Raw genomic sequence first — 21,394 nt, 5'->3', positions numbered from 1 at the left:
TGTTTTAATGTCATGAAGAATCTTGTTCCATGAACAGATATTGTTGCATTCATAGTTTGTTTTTGTTTTTTTGCAAAAATATTGATTTATTGGGGTACACTATAGTAAAGGATTCTGCTAATTTGCAGTAAGATATCAGTGGTGAACATTTGATAGAGAGAATCAACTAGACAAACATGCCCTGTTTTTTTCCGATTACAATTTTCATATGCATGGATTAATACAAAGAATTTAACAAGGCACTGCTTGGGCTTGCAGAGCTAAGCTAAAACTGTTTTTTCCAAAAAGTATTGCAGCTTAGCTATAAAATAAATAGAAGAATTGCAGCATTTATATTTGAAACGGAAGTTGTGTTTCTCTATTCTGTTGTCTTTGCCTCAGCGACAACTGTGTAGTAACCGGAGATCCGTGTTGTATATCTCTCTGTTAACAGTTCCTCATAAAGAAAACTCCCCGGGGTCTCAAATCGAGTCATGAAGGACTTGGAGGCCCAGGGGTACAGGGTGATAGTGCTTCGCCCCATCCCCTCTAGATTTGAGTCCCCGATGTTCACGCCATACAAGTGAATGGTTACAAGATGCTTCCCAATGTTAAGGAAATGGAAATAAACATCTTCTCCCGAGGGTAGCGTCATGTTCTTTATGGTCCCGTCTGAGTAGCCATTCACAACTGTGGAAGTAGAATTTTTAACATCAGAAATTCAACCATTACCCCAATGAACATTTGTTAATACATATAAATGAGAAATCTCAACAAAGCAGAATTATTTAAAAATTTCAACTTTTTTTGCTTTACATAGCACATAAATTTCTATATTGTAGTGAACCGAATACATAATTTGATGATCATGATGTATTGATAGGATGATGGTTTTTGCATGTGGTTTTCAGTTGAGGGTGAATTTTGTTAATATTGAAGTTATTGAAGTCCAAACCTCTGATGGCATTGGCTTCAGTGAAGCGAGGGTCCGATGTGTTGACGATTCCTGTGTAACTCTTTAGATTCTCCTCCCGGTACCAGCTCTGTGTCTCATCCACACCGCCCACCATAAACACTTTCTGTTGTCGGGTCGATTCCACCGTCTCAGGGGCCACAGAGGGGGAACAGATCACTAGTGGACCAAATAACCCAGAGGGGACGTCTTGTGTACTGGTTTTGGAGTAATATGGCTGAAAGAAAAGTGATTCAAATAATTTTACAAAACTTTTTAATAAAAGGTGACAATGGCGGATTTAGAGCCCCCCTCCCCCCTTTTGTGTCCAAAATATACATGACAATAAATCATTTTTATTTTGGATGTGACTATTGACCCCTCCAATTGTAAGATTCCTGGATCCGCCACTGGGTGACATTTCCAATTTTGGTAGAACCTGTATATATTGTACTACCTTTAGGATACACGGAGGGTCTGCACTTCCCGGCCCTATGGATTCTGTAATATTCCAGGTGATCTTTGTTGATTCCTCATCACCGATGTCCGCATCAGCGGAATCGCTAAGTCCATCAACATGAAGGGAGTATTTGCGCTTTCCCATATTTTTCATTTCTAATTTTAAAGAAAAAAAGAGTTTGAAAGGACTATATACGGAATACAATGTATGCTAATTTTGCTAGCATGAAGGATAGGAAGATAACGAATAGTATTCAATATTAAAGTCCATAAAACAGTACAATATAGGAGCAGAGCAAACACGGACCTCTATATTATAATTTAATCAAAATATCAAGATACTGTACAATTCGCTTAAAGCCATTGAAATTATGAATTTACGTTATTTTTTTTTCAGATGGCCTCATGGCAGATGAAAATATTTTATGCTTTGAAGACTGCAGCTTTTTTTCGTTTAAGGACATACTGTTATTTTTTCATAATAAAGGTTTTTCATCAAAGTTTCATGGAAAGGGGGGGGGGCAATATTACTCATATAACAGAATATTATGTAATAAATCTATTCGAAAAAGCAACTTCAACGTATCTATAGGACCAACCTAGGTATTCAAAATACGGTGTAGTTACGATATCGACTGATTACTTTTTTATAGTTTGCTAAAATCTTTATACTTGTGTGCATAATAGAATACTTTCTGTTTTATGACATTTTCCTTAATTAATATCCACGCTATTGTTTCGATATCAAATCATGATTGCTCAATGGGTTATGGTAACAACCCTTAATATTGTTTCTTTAATGTGAGTAACTTGAATACTATTCCTTTAATAAGTTATCTCTGTGGTGTCGATATCGACGATATTACTTCGATATCATCGATATCAAATCATGTTTGTTCAACCCTTGCTTAGTATTGTCCTTGCTATTGTGTGTTTCCATGTTTTAAATAGTTTACATGTAAGAAGATTGTACTTATTATTAGTTGGCATTACTGTCGATATCGTATCGATATCGAATCACAATTGTTAAAAAATAATGTTTTCACCAACTTCCACACTGACGTAAAACCTTACTCGTAATCTCACTCAATACAATAACAACCTCTATATGACCCTTCGTCGTTTTATTCACATATTCGTGCCAATAATGAACCATTATGCTATGATTCAATTCTAAAAATAAATTGTTTATATCAGAATCGATGTTGATACGATATCGTCATGCATGGTATTGTCGATATTGACGACATCGACATAGCACTAATCTCATAATTACATGTATATGGTATCCAAAATTTCCAATTTATGGTTCTAGTTAGGATCGATATCGATACGATATCGATATAATAATGTCGATATCGACATCGATTTTGTTCTTGGACATGTATGACCAAGGTGTCCTACCTATGATAATTCTGTCACCAACATTGGCTGAGAGCTGTGGACCATTTAATGTTTTGTCTCTCGGGTCTGGTGGAACGTCTTCAAACATAAAAAACTCGCTGAAGTATTTTGCAAACATCACCTTCTTAAATTGTGGTCCCATTTGGTAACCCGCAGATTTGCTGGAAAAAAAAACTAGGGTCGTGACATAAATTTTTTTTTTTTTAATTGAAAAATTTCAAATTCACATGCTTGTACCTTGCCCAGTCAGAAAGTTGTGAGTACTCCCAATCTCCTTCTTTGATCCCAATATTATGGTTTAGTTTTTTGCCTCTCAACACAAAGCCCACTGACACGCCACAGTCTTTAACAGTCAGCGTCACGGAAGCATTATTGCTACTTAAACTTCTTATGGGCCAGTTTCCTGTGATATTTGACCAGAAATCATACAATGTATATCAATTTTTTTAAAAAATGTTTTGAGTTAAATAAATTTCATACTTTTACACAAAACATCACACTACATTATAATTTAGTTCCATCATCCCTGTATGAAACGCGATTGGTCACCTGTTTTCACCATGGTAACTGTGTACGTTGCTATGGAATTTTCTCTAGCCTCCATTACATTTAGAACGTGACCTCTCTGCTTTATGATGCCTCCACCTACGATAAAGCTGAGAGGTTCCGATGTACCAAACGACATCAGATGGATGTTCAAGTTTTCTTCCAGACAAACAGACAAAGGAGGAAAACCACCCGGTGATAAACCATTTAACTTTTCATCTTTGTGCACCATAAAAATTTCCCTCTCTTTCTCCTACGATTCAACATAGGAAAACTTTGTGATAGAATTGAAGAACCCAGCATGTTCAAACTAATTTTTAATTTTTGCGATTAAAAAAAAGTACTAGTATTAACCTGTGCGTAGCTATCTACATCTAATCAAACAGTTATTCTTGCGAGGAATTTGCTTATTTTTAACATTTCATAGTTTTTTGACACCATTATAAAGAGAAATAAAAACAAATTACTGGTGGCAGATACCCCTCTTCGCAGATTTTGATTGGACCAAACAAGAAGGTTTCCTCGTCATGACCAAGACCAGAAGTGTAATGTCGCACTAGACAAGGATCGTCATACAGCGTGGGGGATACGTTGTCTGGGACACTCCAATAGTACGTCTTCAGAGTGTTTGCAGGAACAGCTTTCTTACCTACAAAGGAAAGTCTCTCATATTGGTTGTTGTCCTTCATAACTACTGTAATGGGGAGTAAATTATGTTTTTATGCCAAGTGAAATAGGCTTTGTTTCAGTTCCATCGATCTATGCTCTTCGAGTCACATGCATGGATTCCTCTCTCCAAAAACCAGGGATATGGGTTTTGGCAGACAGAGCATATCTTTCTCAGATTGCAAGAGGCGACATGTTTGTAAAAAAAATCCAGAAAAACTCAAAATTAAATCCATTTCTTTGACCTTTTTTATTTCTGTATTTGTTACGTACCTAGTGATGTAGAATCGTCATCATAGAACACCCCCTCGTAGACTTTGCCGACTCTCAGCCCGTGGGGATACAATGACAGATCCCTATCTGCTCGATTGTAAAACACCACTTTCAGCAGATCTCTTGTTTCAGCGTAGATCGTTGGACCCAGTTTTCCATTTAAAGTGATGTTGCTTTCTTTCTTTGTATTAAATCTACTGTTTGTGTATTCTTGAAAAACGATAGGTCCAGCTGTGCTTCTACAAATGTGTATTCATGATTTAAACTATGCTTATCTAAACGTATCTTATGGTGTTTACGGAATAGAAAAGTTTGAGAAATTAAAAGAAAAAAACATTGATACCCGTTGGAGAGCTTTGCCTTTTCGGCTGCTATGTAGTATTTCCGGATGTTGCCAGAAAGTTTTTGTTCTGGACGAGAGTTGCTACAACCAGATACTCGTAGTCTCGCATAAACTGCAAAAAGAAGCAAATGCAGAAGGAGGAGGCCCATGTAACACGCTAATTAAGGTGGTAGGGATTTATTCTAATTGCTCTTATGACTTTAAAATTGTATAAAAAATTAGAAATGCTCTGATCTAATTTTTTATCCTAATTTATTATTCATTTAAAGAGTTATAATAATTAATGGTGTCTTTTCTGGACCAATTTTGTCTATTTATCTGCAATGTAAGCCTTACGGTTGTCTGATTTGTGTTGTGTTGTCAATAGCCAAAGTCCCTCCTCTAACGTCAGAAACTCTGCAACGACCGAAGCTCCAGGATACAAACTCAGAGCATCGGTTCTTTTGGAACATTTAAGGAATGGAAACGAAACAAAATATCAAAATATCATTGTCTACGCCATGCCAAAACATGTAATGAATTTTACAAAAGAAAAAAGTAACAATAAAATTGTATTTAATATTGCTTTGTATGCCGTTTCATTGGTAAGATTTACCTTTGATTTTTAATTTCAAACTGATGTCCATAAAGAACTACAGTGTGTATGTCGTTTTGGCCACCTAATGACGTCATATACAGACGAACTTTTTCGTTGACGCATACACCCATATCAGGCAGATTGCCGTGAGTATAGCCATTAATGGTGGGGAAGGATGTGTATTGAGCGCTGTTGGTACCATTCGTAGTGGCGTACCAACTTTCGGTCTCGTATATTGTTCCATAATGGAGGAATATCTCTTTCACATCAGAAGGTACATCTAAAAGAAGTGATACCAGTGGTTATACGTACCTGTAAAATTCAATAGCTGCAGAACTGTGGCGTTATGTTTTATATATTAGTCTTTGACCGTATACTGTACACAGGTTATTTTCGCCCTTTAACACTTGCTAACAATTTTGTCCCTTTTTAAATTCGCACGGTCACAGTTCTGTTTAAGAAGTTATATTGTGTTACAGTTCTGCAGCTAAAAAATCAATTACTCTTGCCGTATATTACAGTCCTTTCTTTTTCCATGGGGTGGGTGGGTGTTGACAGCGAAAGCTTGAATATACACTTTCAAATACGACAGTTAGTGACCATGAAGACCTTTTGCAATTCATAGGTCATTGTTACAACATACTTTAGTTTGGACCTAGCGAAACAAAAGATTGCAATAGACAATTAAGACTAACAAGATAGACTTTATAGAGCATCGTGTAAAAAAAAGATGTTCCTCTTCATGATACAGCACAGTCATATCATCGGCTGCAACTGTTAATTCTATATTACAAACTATTTTGAACAAAACACGCTAAATTAACTGAGCAATAATCAATTTATTTCCTAAAATATTTCATTCACATATTTTTAAATTTTTGTTAATAAAACAAATATTCCTAAGTACTAGTTACTGGAAAAATTAAAAGTTCAATGTTTTATTATGATTAAATTCAAAATCTAAAATGACAGACTCGTTGGTGAAGCGTAAAACCCGTCTTTACGTCGTTCGTGTGACATCTGACAGAGGAAAATATTGTCAAACACCTGCTTCCCAAAGTCCACATCAAGTTTATTGGAGTAAACCCAGGGAGGTATGTATTTCTTCCCAGTGGCATTTCCTACGGTTCGGGTTACTTTAACAATGGTCATATGCGGAACAAAATCGTGATTGTCGCGGATTTCAATGCCCTCATTTTTCAAACACAGTTTTAGATGGTCCACAAATGTGTACATTTCTTTGGAACACTTCACTTTCGCATATACCACACGGTTAAAGAATTGGTCCATTCCCTTAAATACAAGAGGAGTGTCCTTCGGCGCCATGTAAGCTAACTCTGGTTTAAGTTTATTTAGCACCTCCACGCAATGGGCAACTTGTTCTGGTGTGTCCAAACCTAGTGTACACAAGGTGACGTGAAGGCAATGAAGAGGAAGGCAACAGCTTTCAAAACGAGGCTCATGATCCATGATGACGTCTTGAATACCCTCCGTCGTTTGGAGTATATCAGGATCTGTTACTCGAAATGCCAAGAAATAATTTGGCCGTAATTTGTTTCTCCAATATTTATCAAATGTGTCATCACACATTTCTTCATCGAATCCAGCCGACGCAGTTTCTTCATCTGAATCATCGTTCGTTTGAAAGTTTGTTGCACTAGTGCCATCAATCGTTACACAAATGTCGTCATCGCTATCGTCATCAGAATCGTCATCTCCAGTTTTATTTTCGGATTTCTCAGAAGTGTCAATTTTAAGTCTTTCGTATTCAGCAATTACGTCGTAAATTGTCTTTTTACTACCCGTGGAACCGAACACGTTGTCGATCCTTCGAGGTTTATCCCAAACTTTAATATCTTTATACTTAAAATATTCAATCCTGTGTTTAGGTACCGCCAGCACACTATAATCTACGCTGGCAATATCTTCCCAGCTGAAAGAAGTGAAGTATTTTTCTTGAATTCCGAGAAATCTGTCTATGTACCCAACAATAAATTCGTCTTGGGGAAGATCTGCATCCCATTGGATCCGCTTGATGACGTCATCTGCTGTCTTCATTGACGTCTTCTTCTCATCTTTAACTTCCTCTTCCTCTTGTTTCTCCTTTCGCTTCCGTCGTTTATCTTTGTTCTTTTGGCCTTTGTTTTCATAATGTCCTTTCCCCGTGGTTGGTTTGCTGTTGACATTGATTTTGTTTACAGTAATGTGTTGCTCTGCTTTGTTCAGCATTGTCTGGATCATTGGTTCACCGACGATGTCAGTCTCCATCGATTTTACGAGGTCAGCTATTTCCTCTTCACTTAAAACTGGACATCGAATTATGATGTTAGGCTTCGTCTGTGGATAGCTGCCTAAGGTTAACAAAAGAACATTATGATAACTAAGACGCAACAATCCACAAAGAGATGTTGGCTTTTTTATCAATATATATGTTTTCTACAATGAAATGATCAACAATTTAAATTGGATATTTCGCGCTTACCTGTCATTTGAAACTTGTATACAATATCCTGCCCACTCGGCTGTAGAGTAAGAACGTGTGTAAATTCTCCCAAGTCCTTTAAAAGCCGACAGGAACCCTTAAATTCTGCTTTTATTTCGTTTATTTCTGCAGTCTGCACTGCCAAATTTTCTTGATTTGTATTTCCCGCCATTTTGGATAGCAACGAATTACCGGAAGTGCTATCAATGTCGGTATCCAGGATTGGCGATACAAGTACACCTGAAAGGAAAATCATTTAAAAATGTCATACATGTTGTTTTACTACAGAGCTGTTAGCTTCATATTATGAATTGAACATGTTGAATGCTTACACAAACAAAAATACAGGCTTTACCTATGAACAATTAACGCAGCATTAAGAATGTTTACAAGTGTATTTTTAAGTTATAGAATATTGCAATGCTTTGTGTATTAATAGTTCAACTCACCTGATATAGTTTTTTTTCTACAGTCTTTGCACCCGGTCTCGTAGGTATATATAGCGTATCTTTCTGTTTCAACCCGTGATGCAATACTCGCTTGGTCATGTGACGTATTCTGTTAAAAATAGTTTATTTACATACGTCATAAACATGAGGGCGGATTCATAATTTTCCACACGCTTTCTGTGTACCTTAAAACTACGGAAAGGGGGGAAAAGGGAAAGAAAAGACAATTTTGAAAACATATTGTCACCACATGATGGATTTATTTGTTAAAGATAATTTTATTTATTATTAAATGAAAGTGATAAAAAATTCCTTTATGTTACTTTGATATTTCATTCTTTGAAATAAAACTGATAAAAGAAAATGAATTTTAAAAAAAGAAAGAAAGAAATAGGAAAAAGAAAAAGAGAAATACGATGTGTAAACCAAAAAAGTGGAAAATATTAAAGCACTTTATAAGGATGTTTAATTAATATATATTTTTCTTAATTTAAAATTTGATTTTGTACGTGGAAGTCGAGCAGATCAAAATTAAAATATCTTTCAATATTGATCTACTAAAGTGCTTTTATTTGCAAATTGTGAGATTAATTCAGTGATTCATAAACATTTTAAAGGCGATTGAAAATTTGACTGAAGTCTAGGTCTCGTTTCATGATCCTGAGGCCAGATGATTTCTTTTTTGCATTGAGGGATGCACACCAGAATCGAACTCAGTTTAAGCGGGTTAGTAGCACGTGTCGTCTGCAATTTGTTTTACAGGTTTAATCATTTTATTTTAATTTATTTATATATTCATTCATTTTTTTGTTTATTTATCTTGATTTATTTATTAATTTGGCTTTAAAGATAACATAGGACTTTTTTCTCATATTGATAATTGTATAAAATGAATGCTGCATCTTTTGTGAATATTCACTTGCAATTGGGTAATTATCTTAAAATTAAAAAAAATTATTTTGAGGAAATAGTTACCAGATTTACAAATAACAATCATTCCGACTAAGCCAGTATTTGTGTCTTTGATAAGGTTGACGTCTGAATAATACAGTGACGTCATACACTGCTCTATGGACGATGCTGGGGGTACATTGGCGTCTGTGACGGTGTACACGTACGTCAGTGTAGACCCAGGGGGCACAAGACTTCCCACGGAGGCAGCACCTTAATTGTGAGAAAATAAAATTTTTAATTGGGTTTTCATGTCTTTTAAAAGAACATTACGATTTTTATTGAACAGGTTTTCCAAAAGTTGAATTTTAAGGAGAATGTTCATATCCCTGTATCACTAACTTATTTGCCAGGACTCTGTACCATTTGGAAATTGATTTGATTGATGAAGCATGTGCTTATTGCGTATCGAAGCAACTTGGACACAGGAACCCCAAATGCAGGTGAGAGCAGGAATGTAAAATGATACCTGATTCGTTCCTTTTTGTGTTAAGATTGTCTGTATAAAATGAGTACGGTCGTTTGGCATTGTTCTTGAGTTGTATTCTCAGTGTGTCCCCTGAAGTTGCCCGGATTACGGGTCCAAGAAGTCCATGTTGTGACGTTACAGGTTTTCTTGTCGTGAAGGTTTGATCCTTATATTCACGAAAAACTGCTTTTCTAAAGATAGACTCACTGAAAGGAAATTGTTTTAGTCTAAAGACGTAAAAATGCATTCTTGGTGCTAAATGCTCATGCATTAATTATTTTGGTATTGATGATGGTAGAAATATGTGGACATACTAGTCTTGGTAAAAGGTACTGGTTATAAAATATGACAGTTTAAGAATTTTTGTTTTAACAAATATATGTCGACATTATACTGAACATACAAATAAATACTAGTAGTCTTTTATTACATTATAGGTGTATCAGTGTGTATTTAGTGTGTGTATTTAGTATGAGAACCTTAATTGGTGTAGTAAGTATTGGCAGTTTGAATTTCAAACAATTCCAATTCAAAGAAGCAGAGACAATCGGTTTAAATCTTAATATCAAACATCCTTCAATCCAATCTATTCTATCGTATAACTTTTAAAATTATTAATACAATTTCGATAGGTACGTGGTAATGTGATTAAACTATCCCCATTTTTTCATGAATAATCCAGATTTATCAAAAATTTTTTTATTTCTCTCTGTTGAAATTGGGTGTGGCCAGTATAATGATAGGTTTGTAATGAAGGGGTCTCACCTTTGGTCCGTATGTTTGTATGTCCAGTCGATCTCATCAATCGCTACATAATAAACAATATCTCTACCGTAAGAGACTGTTATTAAGGAGAATAAACACAGAAAGAAGTTCCTCAAAGAATCCATCTTTATTTAATAAACAACGGGATGAGGGTCAGCATCCAACACTACATAGCTGTGACCTTTGGAAGGCGAAGAAAAGAAAAACTTCCTCCACGATAAACAAAATATTTACTTATCTATAAGAGAGTGCAGAGGTTACTCTGAAAAACATATCGTTCTCAGCATCTTGTTCAGCATATCCGTTTCCTGCAACATAACTGACGCAAAACTGTGCAAGCTTCCGGTCCTTAAGATTTGTCAGTCAAAATAATATTCTGTTATTGCGACAATCATTTTTTTTTTACACCACATTGACAAACTGGCTTTTAATTATAAATTTATAATTGTAGACATATTTTTAAAGACTTCGCTTCTATATTGAGGCTCAGTGACTTTGGTCAAAAATAGGAAAATCAGGACCGTGGTCGCAGATTGACAGCTCAAATTATCCTCACATTAATTATTTAGAACTGTTTGCTGTCTATTTAGCTCTCCGGTCCTTCAAGAATGAAATTAGAGATAAGCATTTGAAACTGCACATTGATAATTCCACGGCTGTAGCCTGCATAAATCATTTTGGATCAACTCAGTCGGTGATTTGTAACCAATTAACAAGAGACATTTGGCTTTTGGCTTATCGTTATAATGTGTTCCTTACCGCTGTCCATATCAAGGGCTCATTAAATGCTGTGGCCGATTTGGAAAGCCGTAAAAATCGCGATGATACGGAATGGATGTTAAACAGAAATTTGTTTTTGAAGATAACCAGTATCTTTTCTCGACCAGTTGTCGACTTATTTGCATCTCGAGTAAATAATCAGTTAACTAATTACATATCATGGCACCCTGATCCGAGTGCTAGTGCTACTGATGCTTTTACATGTACTTGGAATTTGTATTCATGTGTGTATATTTTTTCTCCATTTAGTTTGATCCAGCGAATTCTGAAAAAGATTGTGGAAGAACAAGTACCAGCTGCAATTATAATTGTTCATTGGCCAACAGCGAGTTGGTACCCATTCTTGATGAAACTGTGTGTCGATGCACCTCTTATTCTTCCTCAGTCCCGTTTTTACTTCATCGCCCTCAAGAAGTTCACAAACTATACCCAAAGCTTCTTCTGGCATGTCACATATCCGGAAAATGTATCAATCCAAAGGCATTTCAGAGAAAGCAATTCCGGTTCTTATGAACTCTTGGAGAGCGTCAACTAAAAAACAGTATGATTCGCATATGAAAAAGTGGCTAGAATTTCTAAATCGCAAATCTATCCAAGTATCTGATACTTTTCCAATAACAGTTGTCTTGGACTTTCTTACAGAACTTTTTGATAAAGGATATTCATATAGTACAATTAATTCCGCCAGGAGTTTTCTCAGTTGTTTATTACCACCTGTTAATGATGTGGCTATTGGTTCTGATTCGCTAATTAGACGTTTCGTGAGAGGAGTCTTTATCGACCGTCCTAATTTACCGCGGTATACAGAGACTTGGGATGTGAGCACGGTCTTATCGTTTATTCGCAGTATGGGGGAAAATGAAGTTTTATCAGTGTTTGATTTGACATTGAAGCTTGTCATGCTATTAGCGTTAGTAACAGGACAGAGAGCACAAACTTTGTCATTTTTAGATTTAGATAATATGCATGTTTATGAATATAGAATTGTGTTTTTTGTAAATAATCTTGTAAAACAATCTAGGCCATCTTATCATATAAAACCAATTACAGTTTTAGCATTTCCAAATAAGATGCTTTGTGTTGTGACATGTATTAAAGTGTATATAACAAAAACGGAAAAATATAGATAATGGAAATAGATTTCTTTTGACAACCCAAAAGCCGTTCCGAGAGGCGTCAAAGTATTTCATGGATAAGAACTCTGTTATCTAAATCTGGCATTGACACCAGCAAGTTTTCTGGACACAGCACTCGCGCTGCTGCAAGCGCCGCCGCACGTTCTTCATATATCTTATCACATGTTGGATGGTCTAATGAGAATACATTTGCAAAATTTTATGACAAAACTGTTTTAAATAATGATAAAAAATTTCAGTAATTTTGTCTTCAACATGTAGTTTAGATGAAATGAATATTCAATAAATTTTTGACAGTTATAGGAATTCTTCTTCTTTGTATAATTCCTATTTTCAATATGTGAATATTTGCTTTAAACATCTCACGTGATACCCACGTGACTTGGTGGTGAAGGAGAATTAGAAAATTAAAGGAGACTTACCTGTAAGGTGAACTTTAAGGTCTTCAATCCCTAATAGGAACAAATTCAATGAAATTGAAAACATAACAGATATGTAGGCATTGAATACTCAGTTTATTTAGACATACTTCCCATTTATTACTATAAGTATGTTTAGTGGGATGTGTCCTTCATCCTTCATTCATTCATGACCTTGAATTTTGGTAAGAGTTATCTCCCCTTTTTTAATTAAAAAAAAAAATCAAAAAAAATTTAGCTGGTGAAAAAATTGTTTTCAATTATCATTCTATTTTTAATATTTCAATGCATCTTTCCACCGCAGGATTTATTGATATTCAAATTATTTGAATTTTTATCTTGAAAAAACGCTTTTCCCCATAGACTTCAATGCAATCTTTGTTAATTAACTACTGCTTAATTAATGAACTTTTTGAAAATTTCTCGTGGGCAATCCTTTTCCACTATAAAATGCTTTAGTATAATATCAGAGTATTGTATACTTGACGAACATTTAAAGGTAGAGAATTTGGTCCCATTAGGGATTGAAATCCTTAATTGAAATTCTCCGAAGCACCAAGGAACGTTGGGTATTACGTGAGAGGGAACTTGGGTGATAAAATTATAATAATGTAGCATCTGTAAAATTGCATATTATCAAGAATATTCACATATTGAGTTAAATACTGATCTGGGAGTAGGCTTGCATATCTATAATAACGTTCCTTGGTGTATATATATAAAGTTCACCTTACAGGTAAGTCTCCTTTAATTTTCTAATTCTAATGGTTCCATTTTTGCTCAGTATATACAATCTCCTGATTGCAGATTCCTTGAAGTGCGACTTAAGAGCTAGAAGAAGGAGCACAGACTAATTATACAAGATTTCTTTAATAATATGCTCGTACTATGTGTACATTCTCAATATGTTAGAATAAAAACAACTTGGATTTGTGTTAAAATGGTTTAATTGCATAAAATATGCAAAGTATCTTTGAATGAGTGTTTCTTTCGTAATGGTTTTTACTCGGTATGGCATTTACTCGGTACATGTATATTATCAAGAATGTGAGCACATTTATAATCGTGCAGTCTTCTATAGGCAGAAATTTGAGTCTGGTTGGTTATGTTTTTTTCCTGAGTTCGTTTATTGAGCTTGTTTCAATACAGGGTAAATTTGCTTTACTGTAAATCACTAAATTTTCGTAATACCTTATTTCCACGAAATTGGCATTAATTCTTTAAACGAGACAAATGTTTCACGAATTGGGGTGACCTATATGATATTTCAAATTTACGTGAGAATGATATTTTCATGATTACACTGTCTCGCGTTATTGCGCAAAAATTAAAATCTTGCGAATAAAAAAAGTAATTAACATTTTCCTCAAAGAAAAGAAAGAAAGAGAAACCGTACAACTGTAAAACTTTCAAGCTTATGGTTGATCCAAAGAGAATTTAAAGCCATCATCTTTGAACATAATGCAGGATGTGTTTTACAGTGAATTGCAAGGTTTAAGAAAAGATTTGATTTCTGGTGGATCAAAATCATATACAATGATAGAAATACACAATTTCTGCAAGATGTGCAGTGGTGTATAAATATGTAAATGCTCATCAATAATTTTATTTTTCAAAAATCATTCACAAAATAAATATAACTTTATACAAAATGATATGCATTATATGCGTTGTGTAAAAGTGTAAATTGTCACTGATTTACATACAAATAACATAGGGTACGGCATTTCAATATATGTATGGATACTTACACCGTTTTTCGTTCAAAAACAACAGTATTACATGAAAATAACATTTAATAACAAGTAGTTCATAAATTTCATTGTATTGTTAATTTCCGTTTTTTCTTTGGATTTTTAAAACCATTTTATGCGTCTCTTTAGAAGCATTACGATGCACGTCGTGTGTAAAAAAAAAAAGTGTAAATACATATTCATTATTACAACCAGTAAACGCAGACAGTTAAATGTTATGGCATTTACTTCATGGTCATCAGATCTCAGTCCAAGCTAAAAACTTAAACAGTTGTGGAGAGAAAAAAAGATAAAAGTTACTCTATATTATATGCTTTACATGCATTCCTCTTTGTTGCTGGTATACTATAGTATATAAAGCCAAGTAAGTATATAATGGACATTGAATATACGCATGAACATTAGATACTGATTGTAATAGTAAATTTAACTTGCTTGTATATTACATGCAAAAAAAAATGCAAATAAAGTAATAGTACTTAGTAATGTTTGTTTGTTTTTTAAAATGTACTAATACACAATAATGTAAAATCCTGTACACCTGTTGCTGTATATAAAAAGTTCATCTCAATAGCGAGATTGTCTGGGACTTTTGATTCGTATCACATTGACAGTATCCACCAGGAATTATAAATCTCTTTCTAGGTTTCTTGCACAAAATGTTCATCTAGATCACCGCCATTTGGATAATTGTATTGATATTTGGTCGTTAAGGTTTCTTGCAAAGCAAACTGCAATCATCTGCAAAGCAGAATAAACAAACATGTTATAAGAAAATCCTATTTAAATAACAAAATGAAGTTTTATCCATATTATTTTTTAAATAAATCTTTGGTAAAAAAAAATCTGCTTATTTTGAAGTGTATTTTATAACTTTATATAGTAACAGCGCGATTTAGCTTTACCACCGAAAAAGGTCACAAAAATATTCAGTAATAAAGACTAAATATAGTAACACTTACCTGAGGGACGAGTACCCCAATGATAATACACCCAAACACAAACAGATTGGACCCCACCCACTCCCTCACGGCCTTTAAACAGCCCCTGGTATATATCTGATCAGACACCTCTGTACTCTGTGGAATAAAAAGATATTTTGTTCAGTAAATACTAGTAAATTGTAAACAGTAATAAATATGCTTACTTCTTTATAGGTTTACTCACCGTTTTCTCTAAAGCCCCGCTTCCGCAAAGTAAGTTGAGCTTGTCCCCCTAAAAGAGAACAATTTATCATACCATGCAACATTACTATAAGAGGTGCAAGTAGATAGAAAAAATATTGAGACGTGTATACTTTACTATAAACTAATCCTTACATCTTTAAGGACACAACACGACCAGGGCACAGCACATCTTTCGGCGCTCTTATTGTCCTGTGAACAATTATAATACATGTTGTTTGACCAGGCCTTGTATCCCGCATCATCATCACTAAATCCACAGCAATCCATCTACAACACACACACGAAATGAGTTTCTCAATTTAAAAATATGATTTTGGGGCCCTTTTTGGGCGATTGTAGTTTTTCGGCAAATTTTGTTTTAAGGAAAGTTATCAGTTTCCAGGAAGTGAACACAATGTTAAAACGATGTAAGATATGATAAAATAAAATGGAGTAAAATTTAACCGTGAAAACACCCGGGTTTCAAAATCAGTCTTCTTAGTTTTTTGGCAGAAAGGTTTTTGCCAATCTGATTAAAATCAGATCCTTTGATCCGCTCACATAGATCGCTACACAAGGATCTCCTTGTGTAGCGATTTATGAAGACATTGGTTTGCAAGATGCCAAACACATAATAGTAGGCTAAATTCAAACCAAAATTGGTAGGCATCATCGCAACCCACGGGTGTAGTGTTCCATTCTTTTTCAACAAACCCGGTTTGTGGAAATAAAGTGGATACTAAGCCGGTTTGTTGCGGCGCTGATGGGTGGATTGTACACTGCGATCTCACCTCTTTCTGCCAGCCGTCTATGAAGTCCTGTTGGTCGGCATCGTCTCTATAGTTTGTGATGGCGTCCTTGAAGAGGTCTTCTGGGTATATTTTTAGACTAATGAGTATACTATTGTCATAGTAAAATAAAAACACAAACACCACTCCTACTACCTGAATGAATATAAACACTGTTACCAGACGGGAGTACTGAAAAAAAGAAAAAGGGACAAAAAATTAGAAAACGCCATTTTTGTTCGATCTGCTTCTTTGTTTCTGGTTGGTTTTGTTTTTTAAACGTAATACAAGAACACAGCTTAATTTATTTTATTTGCAAACATAAAATATGGATATAATGAACAGAGGTCAAGATCAAAAGTTCTTTGAAACTATCCAAATAATGGGAGCATAGCAAACACAAACCTCTAAATATATATAAACCTTTTAGTATTTTCCGAATTTCACCGTGTCCGAATTTATATTTTTCCGATAAACAAAAGTTCTTTGTTTAAATTTACATTTAATTTTTTCCAAATTTTCAAAATGATTTGTATAAGAAAAGTTCATATCATTTTCTTCAGTTTGATACAAACACAAACAATTTCTGACTCTTTCACATCTAATTTAACCATCAGAGATTGGATCAGGTCTCATGGAGGAGTAAACATTCCCTGTCCATCGATCACATAGAGTTTTAAGCCATTTTATACAATATAAAACTTCTAGTATATACAGTTTGATTTTGCAAACCTTTTTGGGTAAGCTAAAATAATACTTAATACTAACCACACTTAACTTTTAAACAATGGATTTGAATGGAATGTTATATATAGTCTGATTTTGTATACCTCTTCAGGTAAGTTAAAAGATACTTACCCAAGTTAACATGCATCGGTTTTCCCGGAGGGACCCCATGGCCCCTAGAAAAGAAATGAGGGTGGCGATACATCCCACAAAAAGAAGCACTACGCTGGGATCTAAAATTACATCTATAACGGAATTGATCTTTTTATCCTTTTCATGTATGATCCAAGACGTCAAACCAACAGTAGCTAAGGCAACGATCTGAAACAAACGTCACATAAATTAGGTTACAGATGTACCTGGTTAAACTGATCAAATGTGTTTGATTGAAGAAAATCATTTCTTTTGGTTAGCGTGAAATTCAACGTTTATTAAGAAGGTAGTTTATCCAATTTAGCAGACTGTGTAAAGGGGTTTGATATCTTCAAAATTTACAATAACTGAACTATGATATTTAAAAAAAAAACGTTCAGCTAAAGGATAGACTCGTGATATTGCTTGTTTGGTGAGGTCTTATAAAATGCCACGCCTTGTTCTAATATTAGCTAGGTGAACATACATGTAACGATGTATTTAATGTATAAAATGTATTTCATCGACGAATGTTATTGTAAAATGATACTGGTTAAAAGGACGAATTCGTGTGTAAAAAGACATCGATGCTACATTATTGGACCCGAAGCTATGTTTATAAAAGGGGAAGTGGTCTTTAAATGAACATTTTCAAATAAGGATTGCAATGTTACTAAAAACTTAAAAATAATTGTTTTACAGTGGTTGTGCATAATGTCCATTGAAAGTGACAATTTTCCTGTACTGCATGATTATACACTTTTTGGTAATTAACTGTACATGATGGGAAGGAACATTCTTTGTTAAAAATTCAATTTCCACCCCATTAAAATAGCCAACATAAATACTTTATTTACTGTCATATTTCTATTTAAGCAAACAACTCAACCTTTATTACCCTTAGACAAAATACGTCGGGTTAAACACCCAATAGATAGCATTTCTACATTGGGATATGACTGTCGTGCGTGACTTTTGGTGTAGCAAGGTTATTTATATGAAAAAAATTTAAAGAAGGAAGTAAAGACTTGTAATTCAATCTTTGTTAAAAAAAAAAAAAAAAAAAAAAAATTCCACGGAATTAGAAGAAACTCTCTATACTTATTTTATTGCTTCATAATGACAAGCAAATGGGGTTTTTGAAAAATTCACACAAGTTATTTTTAAAATTGATGTTTTGGTTAATCATCTTCTGGCCAAATATTTACATCTTCAACAATTCTAAAATATTATACGCCCATCTATTAAACTGAAACATATATCTAAACATCTATAGAATGAGTAAACATATCGATTTTAGGTTTACATACAGTATCAAGGGCGAGGCTCTATAGCTTACTAGCATGATAAGCAGCTATAAATTACATAATTTGTTCAATTTGAATGTACACAATGAGAAGTATCCCGATGGCCGAAGCTCATACTTCATACGTATATCCTGTATTTTCCCCATATGTAGAGAACATTGACATTTAATAGTTAAATGTTCAAAACATCCATTAGAGGGGGGGGTTACTTAATTGTTACATTTGTTGAACATTCAGGTCATTAACTTTGTTGTGGCCATGAGATGAGAATTCTTCTCCCTCTCCCCCTTTTCAGTCACACATGTAATCTTTGGCCACAAAACATGAATACTATTTTCCCAGTACAACTTTAAAACAGCATAAACGAGTGAAGTATAAACAATACCGAAAGTACTCAATAAATAGTCATGTATATAAAATTATGTATTAATTAAACGTAAGAGTCCAACATGTCTAGATTGTCAACAGTTCGTAACATTTCGTACTTACCAACACGACAAAATTGAACAAGAATATGAAGTATTTTAAACACGGGTTGATCGAACTTCTGTCTATATTACTCCTTCTACCTGGCGCCATGTTTAAGGTTATAAATATCCTTTCATTTAAATCCTAGACCACGTATACCCACACAAACACTGACAAATGCAAACACCACGGATCATAGTACATAAACAAAACTCTGCTCCATCAGTACGTTATATCTACGGCACCCCTTCCTGAGCGTAACTTCGTTAGGTTATAACAGTAAGTGTTTTTGAAGGGCCTTTTCTTTTTTAGTTTCAGTTATTATACAAAGCACTGCTATAGTGGTATGAGCTAAGCACACATGCAGTATTGATAAGTCATACACACGTTATTTACAGTGCCTGCAGGCAGTATGTGCTGCTATCATGGCATGATCAACATCACACATGATCGCCAGATCGTTACATACTTATCTGGATTTTTATAATGTGTTTTTTTTCCTCTGGCTTTTTATTCCTTTCGGCTTTTATTGATTATCCACAACAAAGAAATGTATTTCTCACACACAAAAGATGCGCACACGCACATCCTTAAACTGTCAAATGGAAGAGAAAATCCAGTAAAACTAGAAAATATCAATATGATATAAAACACACGTGGATGTTTCAAGTAACAGTTGAACTAAAATGACACATCTTGCTTTATAATTTAGTAAATACATGTATGACCAGACCAGTCTTCATGTGTATTCTCCTACAATGATAAACATCATAAACGCGGATGCAAACCTTTCACTTTCCCTGTTTCCAGGATTTTCATAAATTATTGCTACATTTGCTACTCAATGATCGATGTTCTGTTCAGATATGAAACTATATAAATTTTAAGACTGGCTTATATTTCAAACAAACTGAATGACGGGACTAAATTTTGCACCGATAGTGAACTAATTCATCATGCATAGCAACTACAGTACGCGGATATGTCAATCCTGTGTCTATTTAAAACCCATTGTCTCACTTCTAACATACTATTAGTCACCATGGAAATTACAATTAAAGGTTCATTAAGGACTCGAGCATATTCCAGCAGGATAAATATACATACTTTTTAAAACCCATTGTCTCTTTTAATTTATATTACACAACAGCAATTACAATTAAAGGTTCATTAAGGACTCAAGGATATTCAAGCAAGATAAATATACATACTTCACTTAATTAAAATTACTCTTAATTTATCTTACACAACAGCATGAACACAGCCATAATGGACATTTTACCAGGGACCTATAATAATACAAGTACATTGTATATAGGTCCCTGATTTTGACCGATATTTTCTAAAACAAGGACAATTAAGAGCAACCAAGGTCATTTAGATATAGGAAGTAAAAATTATATACCACTTATTAAAAACTATACAATAAAATCATTTCTGACAAGTGTACGTGCTCTAAGCATGTCAATGACGAGTTTGTACAGTCGGTACAGATGTCACCAGACAACATTCCCGTAAGTCACGTGATTTCTACGATGTTATCATTGGCTTCATGTTGTGTTTTTTGTAAAAATTGATGTATACTATAGGCTTATTTCAAAATAATTTTTAGCACAAACACTAAAACCCATTATTGATTAAGTCCCATGGGAATTGCCCTTCATCATTCTGTAATTCGTTATAAAATTTAAAATAAACAAATAGTTGATAAATCTTTTCTTAGTTTTATTTTTGGAAGTACTGTCATGTTTCAGCATGTGTTTATACATATACATGTACAAAAATTAAATCATTTATCAAAATAATACTTGATATGTGTGCATTATGTTAAAGACGTACACAGATTTCTTTACGGAAATAACATTACAATTTTCAACATACACCATACAATATAAAAAGTACAAGCTAGCCTTTTAAGGAATTCAAGTTAGAATGTTAATACAAAATAGGAATGCATCAAAACAACTTTCGTATATAAATGCAATATCACTTTGGAATAAATACTTATAAATATTAAGTACATAAATACAAGTGTATATATAAAAATATGAAATCTAATGAAAATTAATGAAAAATGTAAATAAAAACTATTAAAGGTGTCGATATCACTAAATATGTTAATGTATTATGGTACACTGTTTATCTTTTATTTATCACAGTCAAGCTATTGTAATATACCAGGCCTTCTATATATACATAATATTGTATTACATCAATCTAAATATAGACTGCATCTATATTACACATATAAAATGGACGGTTAATTAGAATACAAAAAATAAACATAAAATTTAGTAATCAATTTATTTGTAAAATAAACTATCAACATGTACAACCTTAAATATTATATGACTGAATATTTTCCATCTCTCTGATTGGCTGAGATCCAGATATGTTAAAGAA

At 34.0% G+C, this 21,394-nt stretch overlaps 2 protein-coding genes across 3 annotated transcripts; both read right to left on the bottom strand.

Moving 5' to 3' along the window:
• Positions 1-304: 304 nt before the first annotated feature.
• Positions 305-10,592, bottom strand: LOC134234473 (ceruloplasmin-like). 2 transcript variants are annotated; one of them, XM_062716550.1, is made up of 14 exons: positions 10,316-10,592; positions 9,551-9,756; positions 9,106-9,294; positions 5,218-5,479; positions 4,959-5,062; positions 4,623-4,734; positions 4,280-4,518; positions 3,808-3,989; positions 3,344-3,593; positions 3,032-3,197; positions 2,795-2,955; positions 1,389-1,546; positions 935-1,169; positions 305-669 (listed from the first exon to the last, which is right to left on the bottom strand). In XM_062716550.1, exons 1-14 carry the CDS (start codon positions 10,438-10,440, stop codon positions 359-361), a joined length of 2,700 nt encoding a protein of 899 aa, XP_062572534.1. In that variant the 5' UTR covers positions 10,441-10,592; the 3' UTR covers positions 305-358. The 2 variants fall into 2 exon arrangements, with proteins under 2 accessions (XP_062572534.1, XP_062572535.1); XM_062716551.1 differs by lacking the exon at positions 9,106-9,294.
• A 3,644-nt stretch (positions 10,593-14,236) lies between these two features.
• Positions 14,237-19,706, bottom strand: LOC134234470 (tetraspanin-33-like). The gene is made up of 7 exons (XM_062716548.1): positions 19,013-19,706; positions 17,217-17,405; positions 16,362-16,550; positions 15,724-15,858; positions 15,572-15,619; positions 15,367-15,483; positions 14,237-15,145 (listed from the first exon to the last, which is right to left on the bottom strand). The coding sequence occupies exons 1-7, from the start codon at positions 19,100-19,102 to the stop codon at positions 15,077-15,079; spliced, it is 837 nt and encodes a 278-aa protein (XP_062572532.1). The 5' UTR covers positions 19,103-19,706; the 3' UTR covers positions 14,237-15,076.
• Between the last annotated feature and the right edge of the window lie 1,688 nt (positions 19,707-21,394).

This window comes from Saccostrea cucullata, unplaced genomic scaffold, assembly GCF_032062105.1.
Source record: "Saccostrea cucullata isolate Sc308-1 unplaced genomic scaffold, CSIRO_AGI_Scuc_v1 ctg482, whole genome shotgun sequence".
NCBI lineage: Eukaryota > Metazoa > Mollusca > Bivalvia > Ostreida > Ostreidae > Saccostrea > Saccostrea cuccullata.
Note: the sequence above shows the minus strand (reverse complement) of the source record. Positions and strands in the feature narration are given on the sequence as shown.

Coding starts and splice junctions, on each gene's coding strand:
- LOC134234473 (XM_062716550.1), bottom strand. CDS start 10,440: ATGGATTCTTTGAGGAACTTCTTTCTGTGTTTATTCTCCTTAATAACA. Junction 9,295..9,550: donor CACAAAAAGGAACGAATCAG/GTATCATTTTAC, acceptor CTCACAATTAAG/GTGCTGCCTCCGTGGGAAGT. Junction 2,956..3,031: donor CAACTTTCTGACTGGGCAAG/GTACAAGCATGT, acceptor TTTTTTTTCCAG/CAAATCTGCGGGTTACCAAA.
- LOC134234470 (XM_062716548.1), bottom strand. CDS start 19,102: ATGGCGCCAGGTAGAAGGAGTAATATAGACAGAAGTTCGATCAACCCG. Junction 15,859..16,361: donor TAGACGGCTGGCAGAAAGAG/GTGAGATCGCAG, acceptor TGTGTGTTGTAG/ATGGATTGCTGTGGATTTAG. Junction 15,484..15,571: donor GCGGGGCTTTAGAGAAAACG/GTGAGTAAACCT, acceptor TTTATTCCACAG/AGTACAGAGGTGTCTGATCA.